At 43.0% G+C, this 17,550-nt stretch overlaps 1 protein-coding gene across 1 annotated transcript in view; it reads right to left on the reverse strand.

Annotated features, from left to right (window-relative positions):
- TFCP2 (transcription factor CP2) overlaps positions 1 to 17,550 on the reverse strand; it is a 111,142-nt gene that overhangs the window by 27,879 nt on the left and 65,713 nt on the right. The window contains exons 8-11 of the mRNA XM_088465940.1: positions 17,078 to 17,166; positions 9,988 to 10,063; positions 8,375 to 8,468; positions 6,721 to 6,811 (exon numbers count right to left, since the gene is read on the reverse strand). Of these exons, the coding sequence (XP_088322066.1) occupies positions 6,721 to 6,811; positions 8,375 to 8,468; positions 9,988 to 10,063; positions 17,078 to 17,166 (350 nt within the window). The remainder of the gene's footprint in view (positions 1 to 6,720; positions 6,812 to 8,374; positions 8,469 to 9,987; positions 10,064 to 17,077; positions 17,167 to 17,550) is intronic.

The raw sequence follows: 17,550 nt of genomic DNA on the forward strand, positions 1-17,550 counted from the left end.
TCCCCTCTCTGGTGAGAGCGATCAGATCTGTCCTCAGTATAGAGGAAGAGGAGGCCCCGCCGACAGCCAAGGTGGTCTTTAGGCGTCAAAAGGTGGCTAAGGACTATTTTCCTCAGTCTGAACAGCTGACGAATCTAAGGTCTGAGGCATGGGTACTCCTGGGAAGCATTTCCATGCTACAAGGAATATAACCTCTCGGTACCCATTTGCACTGGGAGACTGTAACAAATGGGAAGTTCCCCAAACGATAGACGCTCATATCACGAGGTTGATTAGGAGCGCTACATTACCCATTCCTGCAGCATCCTCTTTAAAAGAGGTTACAGATAAAAAAGTTGTCAATCATTTGAAGTCAATCTCTTCATAATCTGGAGCGATTACCATACCAGCTATGGCTGTAGCCTGGGTAGCGAAAGCTATGGAAGAATGGAAGACAGCGCTGGAAGGTACTATGCCTGAGGCTACCAGAGAACAGTCTTTTCTCTATCAGATGCGAGAAGCAGCTGTGTATATGGGGGAAGCTGTCATTGACGGAGGTATTTTGGCTTCTAGGTTCTTGGCAACTACAGTTGCAGTTTGAAGATCCCTTTGGCTAGAAACCTGGAAGGCGGATGCAGGATCCAAGAAGGCTCTTGAATATTTGCCTTTTGCGGGGAAGGTAATGTTTGGACCAGAACTGGACAACATAATGACTTCTCTGGCGACACCGAAGTCGGCTGAATTGCCATCCACGACTACTCCTAAATTTAGGCAGTCGGCAGCTCAGTCCTTTCGCCCACTGAGTAGGGCGAAGGGTCAGTCTTCCTCTAGACAGTCAGGCCCACAAGACACGTCAGCCCAAGAAATCTTGGTCAGGAAAACATCCTGCCTCCAAGCCAAATAAGTCTGTCTGATGGGGCGGGCCTCCCCCCTGGGATCAAAATTCCGTATGGAAACCCTACTGTCAATTATGCTGGCGAAGGAGCCTGGGGATTTCATGGTCTCCCTGGACATACAGGATGCATATCTGTATGTTCCAATTGCACAATCCCACCAAAGATTCCTAAGATTGGCGGTAGATCACCAACATTACCAATTTCAGGCTCTACCATTCGGGCTGGCCTTAGCTCCTCGGGTGTTTACCAAGATAATGGCAGTCATGACGGCTCATCTCAGACGGCAAGGAGTCAGGATACTGCCATATTTGGATGATCTCCTGATATTAGCGCAATCTCAGGAGATGTTACAATGTCATCTCCAGATGACCATTGTCTGCCTACAAGAGCACGGCTGGATAATAAATTGTAAGTCGTCCGTTCTTTCTCCAACTCAGCAGCACTTGGGGGCATTGCTGGATTCTCTGGGACAGAGGATTCTTCTACCAGAAGACAAGATTGTGGCACTACAGTCCCAGGTGCGCAGTCTTCTCTGCAAACAAAGAGTGTCGGTACACTTGGCAATGCAAGTGCTGGGCTCTATGGTATCCACATTCGACATGGTGGCTTATGCTCAGTTCCACTCCAGGTCCCTGCAAAATCATCGGATAAAATCCCAGATCTGCATCTCGCCAGAGGTTCGGCTCTCCTTCGCTTGGTGGCTGGAGACGACTCATTTAAATATGGGTCGTCCGTTATGGTCCCGGATTGGGTACTCCTCACCACAGATGTAAGCATGCGAGGATGGGGAGCAGTGATGGGCCATCACACCTTCCGAGGGAAGGTGGACGGTTCAAGAAAGTCTCCTACCAATAAATATCTAGGAGCTTCGGGCAGTGTACAGGGCGCTCATACTGGCGCAGGACCTCCTACAAGGTAGGCCGGTCCAGGTTCAGTCCGACAACGCGACAGCAGTGGCCTACCTCAACCATCAAGAAGGCACACGAAGTCTGGCAGCCACAAAGGAAGTAGCGAAAATTCTGCTGTGGGCAGAATGCCAACTTCAGGCTCTCGGCAATATTCATCCCAGGTGTTCTCAACTGGGAAGTGGGCTTCTTAAGTCGCCTGGACATACACGCCAGGGAATGGGCTCTTCATCCGGATGTCTTTCAACTCCTGGTGGACAAGTGGGGAGTACCAGACGTAGACCTCATGGCATCACGTCACAATGTCCCCAGGTACGGGTCCAGAACAATGGACCTCTCAGCCGCCTTTGTGGACGCTTTGGCGTTGAGATGAGATTTCAGGTTGGCATACCCGTTTCCTTTAATCTCCCTCCTCCCAAGGGTCGTCAAAGTTCAAGCAGGAAGGCGGCAGGATAATACCAAGCCCCTGCCTGGCCCAGGAGGCATTGGTTCTCCGACCTGATATGTCTATCCATAGACCGTTCACTTCCACTGCCTCTACGGCTGGATCTGCTAGTGCAGGGTCCCTGCCTATATCAGGATTTACCTAGCCTGGCTTTGACTGCATGGCTGTTGAGTCTGCCGTCCTCAAGGCCAAGGGTTTTTCAGCCTCTGTGATTCAGACGATGCTGAGGACAAGGAAGTCTGCTTCCGCCCGCATCTATCACAGAGTTTGGTATGAATTTTTTCTTTGGTGTTCTCACAGAAAATATGACCCTAAGATTTTCAAGGTCACAAGAATACTTGCTTTTCTTCAGGCGGAATTAGACTTAGCTCTACACCTGGCTACTTTGAGAGTTCAGGTTTCTGCTTGTCAGTTTTGTTCCAATACAGAATTGCCCCTCTGCCGGATGTTAGAACATTCTTGCAGGGGGTTCGCCGGCTGCAACCTCCATTTGTCCCTCTGGTGGCACCATGGGATTTGACTTTGGTTCTCAGGGCATTGCAGACCGCTCCCTTTGGATACGGTGGACATAAGATGGTTGACAGCGAACACACACTTTACCTCCTCGCTATCGCCTTGGTTCATAGAGTTTCTGACTTGGCAGCTCTGTCATGTTGCTCTCCATATTTGATTTTCCATCAAAATAGAGCTGTCCTCCGTACTAAGACGGGCTACCTTCCAAAAGTGGTCTCCTATTTCCATATAAATGAGGAGATTGTAATTCCGGACTTTCAGTCTTCAGACCTGTCTACAGGTGAAGCTTCCTTGGATGTGGTTCAAGCCCTTCATATCTACGTGGATCGTACCAGGTACATCAGGAAATCAGACTCGCTGTTTGTGTTACATGGATTTCACAAACGAGGCTGGCCAGCAAACAAGCAGACATTGGCTCGCTGGCTGCGTACGACTATTTCTCCCTGTACCTAACAGGGTGACAGCACATTCTACTTGGTCTATCATGTGCGGTAAGACATGGCGCCTCTGCTGAACAGCTGTGCAAGGCAGCCATTTGATCTTCCGTCAATACATTTATCAAATTCTATGTATTTGATACGTGTGCCCAGGATGCTTCCTTTGGGCGGCGGATTCACCTCTCTGTGCAGGAGCGTCCCCACCCTTAAGGGAACTGCTTTGGACATCCCCAAGGTAGATCCTGTAGACCGTATGGACCCTGAAGAAGAAAATCAAAGTTATGATATAACATACCTTAGATAACACTTTCTTCGAAGTCCATAGGGTCCACAGAGCACCCTCCCTAACGCATCTGGCCTCAGTAAGGATCTGTTCTTTTGTTTTTTTCGTATCACTGATTCCATCTTCGTATGTTCAATGTTTGTGTGCGATGTACTTACTTCTCCACCACCAGTCTCTTGCCATTAGGCTTGTTTACAAACTGAATGCCTATGGCTGGGGTATATAGGGAGGAGGACTGATACATGCTGGTAGCTGCAAAGCTAGAAGCTGTTTGGTGCAATGGATAGTTTCCACTACATACCCTAAGGTAGATCCTGTGGACCCTATGGACCTCGAAGAGAGTTATGGTATAACATACCTTAGATAACTCTGATTGCAGGCAATGCTGCAATTACAAGTTGATGGCTCCTTCCCTCGGACCAGACATCTTATTGTAAGTGCTGCCTCTTCCATACGTCTTATCGACCCTCACAGGCACCACTGGAGATCTCACTGCTACAGTACATCACTTATCACTTCTGTGAGGCAGATTTAGGAGTCGCCCACACCACTCTTCAAATGGATTAATAATATATTTTGTATTAGGTAATATACAGTGTTAACTGGTGTGTATAGTTAACATACTGTGGGGACAGTGTGTGAGAGGGTGGGCTTTAATATACTTTGGGAACTATTGTGTGGGGTAAATGTTATGTTGGTGCATATGGAGGCTATTTAAATCTAGGTTGATGGAAGATAATTCAATGTTCGGCCTCTGTATTAAATGTGAATGCTATTAATTTGATGTGGGTATGGATTATGCGGAAATAGGACTGTTTATTATATGTGAATGCTATGATTCGTTGGTGCTGATTGGAAGAATAGCCCTCCTTATGTGGTAGAAGGACTATTAAACATAAATGCTATTAATGTAACTTATTTTAATAAAAACATATATGGTATTTATAGCCCTCTTAAGAAAGGGGGTTGGTGGAGAGTCCCATTTTGTCATTATAGCCACTGATGTAGAAATGGCACAGGAGTACAAGTTGTAGAGGTACTGACTTTCCCTACAAACTCTCCCTCGCTTACTTCCTGGCATCCGATGCTGCAGCAGGTCTTATTGATTCGGGTCCAGTAAAAAGTGAGCTTTCGCAGCTGGGAAGGACATTGCCCAGGAGAGCCTGAAGCACGGGTCTCTTCAACTGTCACCGGCGCGTTTTGTATCACCCAGGATATTTTGTCAAGGATAGTGTGTTTCTCATTTGGAGTTTTAAAACCTATACAAATTTCAACATTCATTACCTATACCTTTACATAGTTCCACAGAATAATAGTGCAACTTTTACAATGAAATAAAGGCTCTTTTTAAACCTTTTTCCAGAAATTAGTGTCCATTGAGAAAAGAACAAAGTTTTTCAGAGTTTTTTTTAAAGTAAATTCTCAAATAAATAGGGCTCCAAATGAGAAACCCACTATCCTTGAAAAAGTATCCTGGGTTATACGAAATGCGTTGCAGAAAATTGAGGAGACCTGTGCTTCAGGCGATCCTTGGTGACGTCATACCTGCCACGAAAGCTGTTTACCGGAACCGCGATCCATGAACCCAGCAGGGGCCGCAATAAGAAGACCTGCTGCAGCATCGGATGCCAGGAGGTAAGAGAGGGAGAGTTTGTAGGGAAAGTCAGTACCTCCACAACTTGCGCTCCAGTGCCATTTCTACATCAGCGGCTATAACAAAACTGGACTCTCCACCAACCCCCCCTTTCTTAGGGATATAAACACCATATACTTTTTGATTAAAATAAGTTACATTTTTATTGAAATTAGTTGCATTCTTTGTGGAACTTGCTCACACATTGTAGATAAGAGCGCTTTAGTGTAAATGTGTGCAAGTTTTTTTTGTTACCCTACTTGAATCTGAGCTGCTTTAAATATATAACATATCAAGCGCAGAGTATTGTATATTTTTTATAAATGCTATTAACTTTATGCAGAGCGGTTGGTTGGGGAAGTAGGCTAGGGGGAGCCATGCACCCATTTAAATCAAAATTAGTTTCATTCTGAGTACCACAAATTAATTAGGGACGCAGGGGTGCGTTATTTTGCACATTCTAAGAAGAAGGAACTAGGTGAACTCTCTAGGACTTTTAGACACTTAACGTGGGCTGGTCTCTTCATGCTACGTTCTCACGCAAAGAAATTGCTTTGTGGGAAGAGGAATTAAAACTATATTTATAAGATGCAGTATGTACATTTATGGGGGCTTGTATCCAGATGTAGAGCATTTTTTTTCTAATGCACAAACAGAGAATATTGTCAGGTAGCAAATTAAATTGGTCCATGCACTCTCTTTATAAAGTGGATTGAATACAAAAACATTCATCTGCCACTTACTTTAAATGGACCATTATATCTGCTGCATGTTATCATTTGGGTGCATAGGACTCTGCAAATCTAGATGACCAACCAACCAGTAATTAGTCAGAAATATTGCTACATTTAGTAAGACTATAGACTAAAGCTGGCCACACACTAGACCAACTTACATCCAACCAGCCAACTAGTTGATTGGTTGGAATGATAACCTGGTAAGGTATGAAAGCAAATGACAATTAGCAATTTGCTCCCAAACACCGGAAAATGGACTAAAACGGTTGTCTGAACTAATTGTTTAGATCAAACATTTAACAAACTTGTCTGACGACCATTTTCATCTGTTTTCTGGCATTTAGGAACAAATTGCTGATCATCAGTTACTCCATTCCTTACCAGATTTTCATTCCAACTAATCAACTAGTTGGATGGTTGGATGAAAGTTGGTCTAGTGTGTGGTCAGCTTTATTGTACAAACCTAAAAATACACATAACATTGCTGGAAAATAACGAGAACCCGCAATTGCCCAATAAGAAGTAATCAGCAAACTACTTGCCTTCTAAAGCTGGCCACACATCTACAGATTATCTAACCAGACAACTAGTTGATTGGTTGGAATGAAAATCTGGTAAGGTATGAAAGCAAATGATAATAACAATTTGCTCCCAAATGCCGTAAAATGGCCAAAAATTGTTGTTTGAACAAATGGTTTAGATCAAACATTTAACAAACTTGTCTGTACGACCATTTTCATCTGTTTTCTGGCATTTAGGAGCAAATTGCTGATCACCATTTACTCCCATACGTTACCAGATTTTCATTCCAACCAATCAACTAGTTGGCTGGTTGGACAGATAGTCTTTAGATGTGTGGCCACAATAGCCACACAAGACCAATTAAACTCACCTCCCTTTCAGTGCATTGAAGAGCCGAATACCATCAGCAGGGCCACAGATCTGGATAACGTCATCTCTCGTTAGCTTTAATAAATCTGCACCTGAAACAAATGGAAAATCTCATGTTGCCTTAGCTTCCTTGATGGATGCCTGCAAGGGCGACATATCTAGACATACTGCAGGTTTCCAATCTATGGTTATTTAGGACCAGTCTACCCCCTCTCATGGTAGCTGAACGTTTTCCCCTTATTTAACAAAATCCAATAGTCAATTACTGCATCAAGCACCATTAAACTGTAAATGGTCAGGGAATTTTATTAAAAAAAAAACAATTAGTTGTTCTTGGTGAGGTTTTACACAGAAATAAAACAAAGGAATAAAGAGTCTAGAAGTATGGAAAGAGCATTGTTTTAATCTTTTGAATTTAGTCCTCACCTGTTCCTCAGTTTAGTAAATCTCTAATATACTTTGAAGTGAAAGAGCAGAGACAGTGGCTACCTCTCCTGGATACTTTGGGCTGGAAGAGTTAATCAGATTCTTTAAAAAGATTGGAGGTGCCTACAGGATTAAAGGGCACTGTCAGCTGTGGCCTGAACTAATATTCATTAGAACAGAGTCTCTGAAGTCACATGATGTCAGTAGTTCTTATTATGTTGACAGGCTGCCTTTTTTGGAATACTGCTTTAGACTTCAAAATGTTTACGCCAAAGTGAAATACTTTCTACTGCTTCTTCAATCACTGAATTCAGAACAGTTCTATATAGGGGCTCTATTTACATATATGTGACTGCATAAGTCACTGAAAACGTCAATTTCACAAAAATCTTGGTTGTTACGTAAGTAATGTGCAGTGATATTTCAGAGACAGGATATTCTCCTCTCTGGCGCTCAAATTAAACACATTTTTACTTTCACATGAAGAATATATTGACTTGTACATGCCCTCCTGCAACACCTGCAAAATACACTGCAATCTCTTTCTAGCTTGCTTCCAGTATTTCAATCCATACATTTATAACAAGGAAAGTTGTCTATTTTCTTTGCTATTGGATAAAACAGAAATCTTCTCTCTGGACAGAGTTTAATGCTAATAAGGCTGCCTAGAATTCCAAGCCCAGTCTGATAGAACTAGAAAGCTAAAAAGCACAGGAAAAGCTAGAAAGTAAAAATACTCTTTTAGTAGTAAAGGTTACAGAAGAGTAGTGCATAGAGCATGTATAAAAGGCAATAAATTAAAGTCATGAAAAAGGTAGAACACACCTATAAATCAGATTGTTATAGAATAAAATAATTTTGGTGAAATATACACTTCTAAGCTTTAGAATATATATCTATATATAAAACCCTTGCACTAAAACAGTATATGAAACTTAAAGTTATCACTACAAAGGTCCAATAAGAGCTCACTGTCAGTGCGGGCTGGATTGCAGCTACAATTTTAGCTGACAGGAGCGACCTCTGGAGTTTAGTGCTATGACTTTATTATGCTAGCATTTGTGCTTTTGACCAAAACACTATATTTTCTTGAATGCCCAGCTGTATTGCACCCATGTGGGAGAGAAGAATACACAAGTGTTTGGAGCTAGGGAGGGAGAGAAGGTAGGTTGCAGGTTGAGGGAATGTGAAACAGCACTGCATTAACACTTTTCCTCCTAGGGAGTTACCTGAGAAATTTGTGAATAGCCGCGAGAATGCAGCAAATCTATTTCTATGTAGCCACTGTTGTGCCTCCTGAGGGGTTGATGTAGGCAAGAGGTTCTACAAGAGAAATGCATAAAGAGAGCTCCACAAAACTCCATTCTGTACATTAGGTAGCAAAATCAGTGTCTCATTGAGAAGGGCATTTCCTCTTCTAGAAGACTGTGTTCACCCTGCATGAGGTACTTTAGTGTACCATCACCCCTTTACTCTCTTTTCTGCCAAATTTAGTGTGAAATAACTTATAATGCATCACAAGGATGAGCAAACCAAGTGTATATGCCCTAAAACAGTGCATGTTACCAAGCACAAACATAGTCCCTCGACCTAATGCAGTGATAGGCAACCTGATAAACTTTTGGGGTCCTCATGGGCGGCCAGTAACCAGTAAGAGGTTAAATTAATGCATTTCAACCAAAGAAAGGGACACGTAACTAATATATCAAAACACATTTTGGTACAGGATAAACAAGTGTTACAAGATGTAACAATCAAATCTGACTTAACAGGAAGCAGCTTGGAACAGTGTGCTTCCTGTTGCCCATCACTGCCTTAATGACTAGAGGAGGCCAAATACCTCAATGATCAGACCCATTATCTGTGATGCTTCAGACTCACTTGGAATAACTTACATTTAATACCGTACTTCTGCAAATTATATGGGGGTTCTTTCTTTTGAGACAGAAAACAGGCTTCATTTTGGTAACAACTCTGAATTCTGATTTTGTTAAATTTATTATTATAAATACAGGAAAACTTAGCTACAAGTAGGGAGAAAAAAACGGTAGTAGCTTAACTCCTAATAACCCTATTCATTTACCCAAAAGTTGAATTAGCTAATATCTTCAGCAAAAAGATACCAGCCAAAGTGCCAGGTATGGCCAAGACCTCCCAGATGGCAATGTACCTACACATGCACTGCGTTGGGGCGCACACACACACTGGTGTTTGCTCACCTTTATTTGGGAAAATTCTTGATTTAAAACAGAAATGCATTTTGTATGAATATGCATTGGGGAATGATAAACACCCATCTGTAAGCAACACACATTAAAGATACCTTAATACTGATCCTCCCTTATGAAAAAAAGACACAGGAGCACTACTAAATGTTATGGTACTCCTATCTTTTTCCCTGAGGACTGCACCGCAAACCTTTACTACATGGATCAGGATTGGAATTCTGCTATGAAAGACCATGCCCAGATCACTAAGTATAGACAGACAAGCAATACTGTGATCTTTCAGTCACCAGTACTCAGAGATCACACCCAAAAAAGCAAATAAAAAATACAAATCCTTCAAAAACATTTTAGATATACCCACCCACCTTCCCCACAAGAACAACTAAAAAAAAATATATTGACAGGGGAATAATTTGGCATATAAATTGACAGTTTCCACTGAACTACAAGCTTCAAAATGATATTCTTGGACCTGTAATATGCATTAAGAAAAACAAAAATAACTAGAGAACAATGGGATGCCTAATCCAGCACAGCCACGTTCTATCATTCTCATATGGCACTTCGGTGCGTCCCAAAAATAGGCTTAAATAGTGAAAGTCTATCGAAATTACCTGAATGGGCGTCAATGGTGAACTTACATCTACGATGGGTGCGGGGGGTTCAGGCTGATGATTCGGAGAACCATTACTGAAAGGAAAATTAACCAACATAAACAAATAGATGTATTGTATAGCGTTAGATGAACGAGGTTGACAATAGATCTTTCAGGTCATTTTATTTACTGGTGGCACAGTAAGAGTACGGTGCCACCACGATAGTGAACATGTAGAGCAGTGATAGAACTGTGAAAAAATTTGTGGGTCCCAGGGACCCCTCACTTCACTTTTAATGGGTCCAGTCACATATTATGGGTGTGAGGGCAGGCAGCAGCTGAGTTAGAGCTGGGGGTAAAGACAAGGGTAAAGTTGGGGTAGAGCTGGGGCAAGGGTAGCTAGCAGCTGGGGCAGTACTGGGGGCAATGAGGAGTTTAGGGGTAGAGAGCAGCTTAAAGTAATAGTAGTAGCAGCTAGCCCATCCCACCCACTGCCACCATTGTTTGCCAAACGGTAGTATCCCCCTGCTGGTCACCAGCCACTCTTCACTGTTAGCAGCAGCCGCTGGCAGTTACCCTCAACCCCACCCACCACAGCACCAAACTAAGGGGCAAACGCAGGGTTTTGTTGTGGCAAAAAGGGGGCACATATCGCAAAATACGTGCTATAGTGTGTATTTACTAGCTACAGGCAGAGAGGGACTCGCTGTTAAAAATGAGTGGGTCCTGCAGGAGTCGCTGTGTGCGCAACACAGCAGCACACCCAGAAACTTACACAGCATCTCCCCAACTAATCAGCGTGGGAGGCAGCGTCTCCTTGTCCAATGTGGACGACGCCCGCCCCATCCCTAGTTTGCTTATCAGGCAGGGACAGCTGGTACTGATGTATCGGTAGCAGTTTACTTTTGCTTAGTAACCGGATGCCAGATCTCTTTAGTCTGAGCATCCCGGTCTCATGATGCCGCCCCAAGAAGAAGGGGAAGGGCAGCGCCGCCACAGGGAAGGAGGGGGAACAGTCAAAAGCGGGACCAGTGCTCCCAGGACAGCAAGAAATAATATTTGCTGCGCTGCAAATCCAAGACCTGGAGGGTGGAGAGGTGAGCATAGCGAGGACTCAGCAGCGGGCAGCCAGGGACTTGCAAGCAGCAGGGCATTTTAGGACTTATAGTTCCACCCAAGCACGCTGCACACACAGAGGGGAAACCCCTCTCAGACCCAGGCAGTAAGCAGCGTAGCTGGAAGCACTATCATGGGATTGCTGCAATCCTCCGTGCAGCAAATCATCCTAGTAAGTCCTCTCTTTCCCTCTGTGTGGGGCTACCACTCGTGTGTACATAATTTTTTGTATAACATTTGTTTTTCTGTTTTTTGTTCTGCTGCTTGCTGGGTATATTGGGATGGGGTTCTGTTCAGCTCTAGGGGTCAAATTGTCAGGGCCCAACTCTGAAGGACAAGGTTTTGAAAAAGTTCTTACATGGAACAGTTTCTTAAGAAGCAACACCTCATAAAACACACCTTGTGTGTACTGTTAGTTACTAACAGCTAAGTATATCATGGTGCATCCTGCTATGCACATCCTAGGCATCTGTAGGGGCACAGCACAGGGGTAGCTTACTGAGCATTTTACACAGTTTATGTATTGCTTAGCATGTTACTTTTTTATATATTGTATACATATTACTTGACATATTAGATGTTGTGGGGATTAAATCTTGCTATTATATATTGTTATGTACTATATAATATATTACCTGATTGTTGGCATTATTTCTGTGCTATCATGGGGCTGTACATTTTGGGTATGAAGTGGTTTTGGTATAGAACCTGTGGAATGTGAGTTTAGGTTTGTAGGCATGTGTCTTCTTTTATGCATACTACATTGCACACTGTTTATATTATTTTGTTCCACGTGGAACAGCTACATCTAGGACCACTAGGTCTTCATTGGCAGAATTCCAGGACTGTTGCAACTGCTGTCTGCACTTACCCTCCCCCCCACCCTCAGCACTACTTGCCCTTACTCCACTCTACCCCAACTTCTCCTGCCTTTACCCTCAGCTCTACCCCATCTACTGCTTGCCCTTAACCCCCTCAACCCCAACTGCTACCTGCCCCCAGCACTGCCCAACTGCTGCCCGCCCTCACCCCCATACTATGTGATGGAACCCAGACAGTGGAATAAGACCCCCCTTTTTTTTTTTTTTTAAAGGTGAGGGGACCCACAAATGTTTTCGCTCTGCGCGATTACTGTGTGTGTGTGTGATATATATATATATATATATATATATATATATATATAAGGTAGTAATAGTCCGGCACTCCAAATGATGTGAAAAAACAGCTGGCCCAGGTGCCCGTCCTGAGGTACTCTCATAGATAGCAGGAAAAAGTTTGAACGGCACTCCGGGACTGGTTATGAATCACAGTACACCTTTAAAGTAGTTTTCAACGTTTCAGAGCCTATGTGCTCTTTTATCAAGACAATATATATAGATATATATATATATATATATATATATATATATATCTATCTATCTATCTATCCAGAGAGGTCCGCACTCACATCCTCAGCTGAGTCGATGGTGGGGTGCTCCCCCTGGAACAGTCCTGGTCCAGATACATAAAGTCAATCATAGAAAAGGGGCACTCACCAGAGCATCAATAGGCAAGAGTAGGCTTTAATGCTTACATAGCAATTCCAGATAAAAATTTCGACGTTTCGGTCAGACATGACAACAATTCATCAGTGCAACAGCAGCAGCATAAAGAATCATGAAACAGCATCATAAAACACCTTACCCGAGCCCCCTTAAGTAGCCACCATACCCACATGTCTGAACGCGGCTCGTCTGGACCGGAAGTGGAGTGCGTTCCACCCTGTGGAACTCATCCTATGGAATCGGAAGTACGTCTGTGATATACACAAAATGGCCTTCTATGCAACTAAGGCCCGTATTCAATTAGTTTTGCACCCGCGATACATTTTCACATGCCAGACTTTTCACCTACATTGCGTATTTTGGCTGCAGAAACTTTGACCGCATCCCCGCGATTCGCCGTATTAAATTCCAAAAAACACAATCCGACAAATGCAAACCAGGCTTTTGAAAAAGTGCTGTCGTAATTGGGGAAACCAGCCTGACACCCCCTAAAAGTTGCACTAACACTGGGGACCAATGTACATGCTCCTGAATAGCCCTAATAAAGCTATTTGGGGTACTTGAGGGGTGTCATTTTCTTCTAATTAGTGTCTTTGCACATGTGGTGTAGAATAGCATTAAGCAGTTTTTTTGGGGGGGAAAATAAGTACTCCTGTCAAATTTGAGGTACTTGAAAATGGGTGCCAGCATGGTTTAAAGTTGCAAAACTTAAGTTTAAATAAACCTACTAAACGCACCTGAAGCAAGCACCTGCAAACTAAAAAACACCTCACTCCTACTTGCAGACCCCCCAAAAGTCTATTTCGCTAGTTTGCAAGTTTGCACCCCCACTTTGCACTTTTTCGCCCCCATTTTAAAGTCATTTTTTGGGGTGTTCCTCACTTTTTTTTTTTTTTAATAGACGCAGTTATCCTGTGGGGGGCTGTCTCAAAGGGGCTGTGTGGTTTCCCCACCTTTGCACCCCTAACTAGCGATTTTGCACTTTTTTCGACACACATACATAGGTGAATCTTTTTCGCCTATTACATTGCGTTTTCGCATATGCGAAAAGTGAATGCAATTGAATACGGCGATACTTTTCCAACAAGCAAAAAGTCGCAATCGGCGAAACTTTTTTGCGGATCTTGGCTATTCGCACCTAACTGAATACGGGCCTAAGTCCTAATGTCATTAGATCCCCACCAAAATAACGCACCAAGACCATGTCAATCATCCACACTAAAGTAAAGTTATGACTTGACTTTAGTGTGGATGATTGGCATGTGGTCTGGGTGCGTTATTTTGGTGGAGAACTAATGGCATTAGGACTTAGTTGTATAGAAAGCAATTTTGTGTATATCACAAAATGGCTTTCTACAGGGTGGAACGCACTCCACTTCCAGTCCGGACACACGCCGCGTTCACACATGTGGGAATGGTGGCTACTTAAGGGGGCTCAGGTAAGGTGGTTTATGTTGCTGTTGTTGCACTGATGAATTGTTGGTCTTGAAAAAGGTCATGTCTGACCAAAAGGTCAATTTTTTCTGGTATTGCTATGTAAGCAATAAAGCCAATCCATGCCTATTGATGATCTGCTGAGTGCCCCTTTTCTACGATTGACACAGTGTTAGATATATCTATCTAAATAAAACACATACACACAAACACTAATACATAGATACACGGTACACATACATACACTTTTGATACAGCAGCTGCTGCAGGTTGCTAATGGGGGCAGGCACCTCATATCATTAGGCTGTACCCCCTCACAACGAATTGCTGCTATTTGCGGGACGGGGATTATATGGGGCATGGCTTGCCATATTGGTTCCGTCCCCACCACGGCCAGTGTAGGGGGGAATCAGTCCGTCAAGGGGGGATTCTTGGTACTCAGAAACCTCCCCCTGCGTGAGCTAGTAAAACCTACACTTGCTACCTGCTGTGACTTACTGGTGTGCAGTCACACCAGAGACACAATCTTCTACAGCCTCCAGAACGCCGTGCACAGAGGCAGTCTTCACGCCAAATCAGGGAGCTGCCTCATGTCCCTGTAGTGCCGTTGCATGCCAGGAGAGGCGCCAAAGATGCAAGTCCTGGTTCCACCTCCGCTTTTATAGCCTGCAGCCGTGCCAGGATACGTCAGTCATTTAATTGGCAGTCAGGGATAGGCTGTTGCGGAGTGCGTCCTCGGCACCGACCCATTTTAGAAAATGGAGTCCCGGTTCTCAAATTCGGGTGAAATACGCGCTATAGCGCATATTTGTGATCATTGCTTTATGTGATAGATGTAAAGCTCCTAACTATATGTGTCATCACTGGACAAAGAGGCTGGGTTTTTATTTATAGGTACAGAACACGTCCTGGCAAAGGGACTGTGAGAGGTCTGATACTGGTTTGGTAGGAAACAAGCTGTTCTGCTGTACAGTACATTGCATGTGGTTGACATAGGTGCCATACTTTGCACATATAGATAGATTTCTGTCATCTGCATAGCACACACAGTATGTATTTTTTCACAATACCATGCTAGAGAAGGAATTATTTTGCAACTGACCTATGCCATGCATCACAGTGCACTAAAGCTGGCCACACACTAGATAAACTTTCATCCAACCATCCAACTAGTTGATTGGTTGGAATGAAAATCTGGTAATGTATGGGAGTAAATGATGATTCAATTACGTGCGAAAAGCCAGTTTCTGCGGAAAAGTTTTGCTGGTGACGTCATTTCGCCAGGCGAAAACTTTTCTCCGTATTCAATTCCCAAGACTTTTTGCAGGTGCGTAAAGTGAATGCATTGGAATAGGCGATAAAGATTTGCCTATGAAACCTGTTGAAAAAAAGTGCAGAATTGGGATTTTGGGGTGCAAACTTGCGGGAACCACCCAGCACCCTTGAGACAGTACCTCAAAGGTAAACTGTGTCAAAAAAAGTGAAAGAAACCCTTAACACCCCAAAAAATAACTTTGAAAAAGGGGATGAAAAAGTACAAATTTGGGGTACAAACTTAAAAACTAGCGAAAGACTCCAGGGGGGATACGGGGACCTCAAATATGCCCCAGGTGTTTTTAAAATTGCAGGTGCCTGCGGCAAGTGGTTTTTTAAAACTTCACTTTAGCAACTTCAAAATATGCTAACACCCATTTTCGTGTACCCCAAATTTGCTGGAACTACTTATTTTCTAAAATAAAAAAAAACAAAAAACCTGCTAAATGCTATTCTTCATCACTTCAGCAAAGACGCTAATTAGCAGCTATTGAGATCATTTAAGTTCCCTAAATACCTTCAGCAGGCCTATTCGGGGAGGGATCTACAGTGATCCCCAATGTCAGTGCATCTTTTGGGGGTTGCCAGGCTGATTTCCCCAAATCTGACAGGACTTTTCGCCAGGTCCGAATTTGCCGGGTTCCATTTTTGTCGATTTCGAATTGCATACGGGGGATAAGCGGGGACGAGCGCGATACTTTTCCGCATGCAAAACCAGCGATGATGGCGGAAACTCTGGCATGTGAAAAGTCTGGGACTTTTCGCACCTAATTGAGTATGCCCCTAAGAGGGGAATTCAATAACACGTGAGTGCTACAGGAAAGCACTCTGAGGCTTTGTGGGATATATACGTGGCAGGCAGATTTCTGCTCACAGCCCATGGAAGAGCAAGCAGAATCAGCCTACAGTAATGGCCCGATAGACATGCAATGTAAGCTGCCATGTAAAAAACTTGGCCCCAAGTTGTTTTTTCTTTGTGTCTATTATTCCCTCAAAGAAAAAAAAAAAAAAGGGGGGTTCTAAAGGTCGGACCTTAGAAAATATGGGCTGAAAGGAGTCTGATAGTAATACTTAACACATTCCATAACGAGGGGCAGCAAATTACATTTTCCTAGTGGCCGCACAATGTGAGCAGGCAGAGGATCGGAGGCAAGTACTGGTGTGATGGGAAACAGCCTTATGTACTGGTCCCATGAAGGGCGCTCTGTATGGTCTACTATGCAGACATGCTGGGTGTCTCAACTAACAAATTATCCTCAGTACATCAGAACGCATTACTCTAAATGAGAGGATAGACAACATTAATGGAGAAATCAGCTATTAGAGCTATATTATTTAGATCTGTTATATAGAGGACAGGCTTTCATCTCTATCATGGCTAGCCAAGAAACGCTTGCCCCAAGAGAGAATGCCCACCATGTTCACTAAGCTACAGTAGCTGTGCAATTTTTAGTGAGACCAGGACACATCTATGTTGTTTATTGTTGTACATTTCTTGTATGGGAGAGAGTATTTTGAGTATGGTCAGAATATACATTTCTGTAACTTATATTCTTTTTGTACAATGTGTAATACAATATTAGTGCCACAAATACTAGACATTTCATATGTTTCTATTATTAAAACAAACAAATATTGCATACTAGATAACCAGTCCTGAAATCAACAATTTTACTGAGATAAACATATGATTCAACTTACCCTTCCCCAATTGTAAAACTATTGTGTGAGCTGTTAAAACCAGGAGAGGGCGCATTTGTGACATATGTGATCTCTGGCCACGGCGAGCACTGTAAATGACAAAGGTCTCATTTATCAGACAGTCATACCCAGTATTATGTTACGTTAGTAGACCATGACTCGGTGTAATGATATATAATCCTGAACAAATGTCCAGAACTTTCTGAAAAAAATAAAAATTTGTAGTACTCTTTTGCCTTGTGCTTTTTTCATTGTATTTTTATGAGGGAGAGGGGTTCTGCCATACAATCCTTTTGCCTTATTGTTTACTCTATTTTCTTATTCATAGCATATGTAGCCGTATTTTCTCACTTTGGCAGTCCTGCATATATATTCTATGTACTTTTCTGTTGATACTCCAAAATGAATGTGTGTGTGTGTATGCATGCATATATATATATATATATATATATATATACACACACACACACACA

This window comes from Taudactylus pleione, unplaced genomic scaffold (assembly GCF_031769625.1).
Source record: "Taudactylus pleione unplaced genomic scaffold, aTauple2 ptg000065l, whole genome shotgun sequence".
NCBI lineage: Eukaryota > Metazoa > Chordata > Amphibia > Anura > Myobatrachidae > Taudactylus > Taudactylus pleione.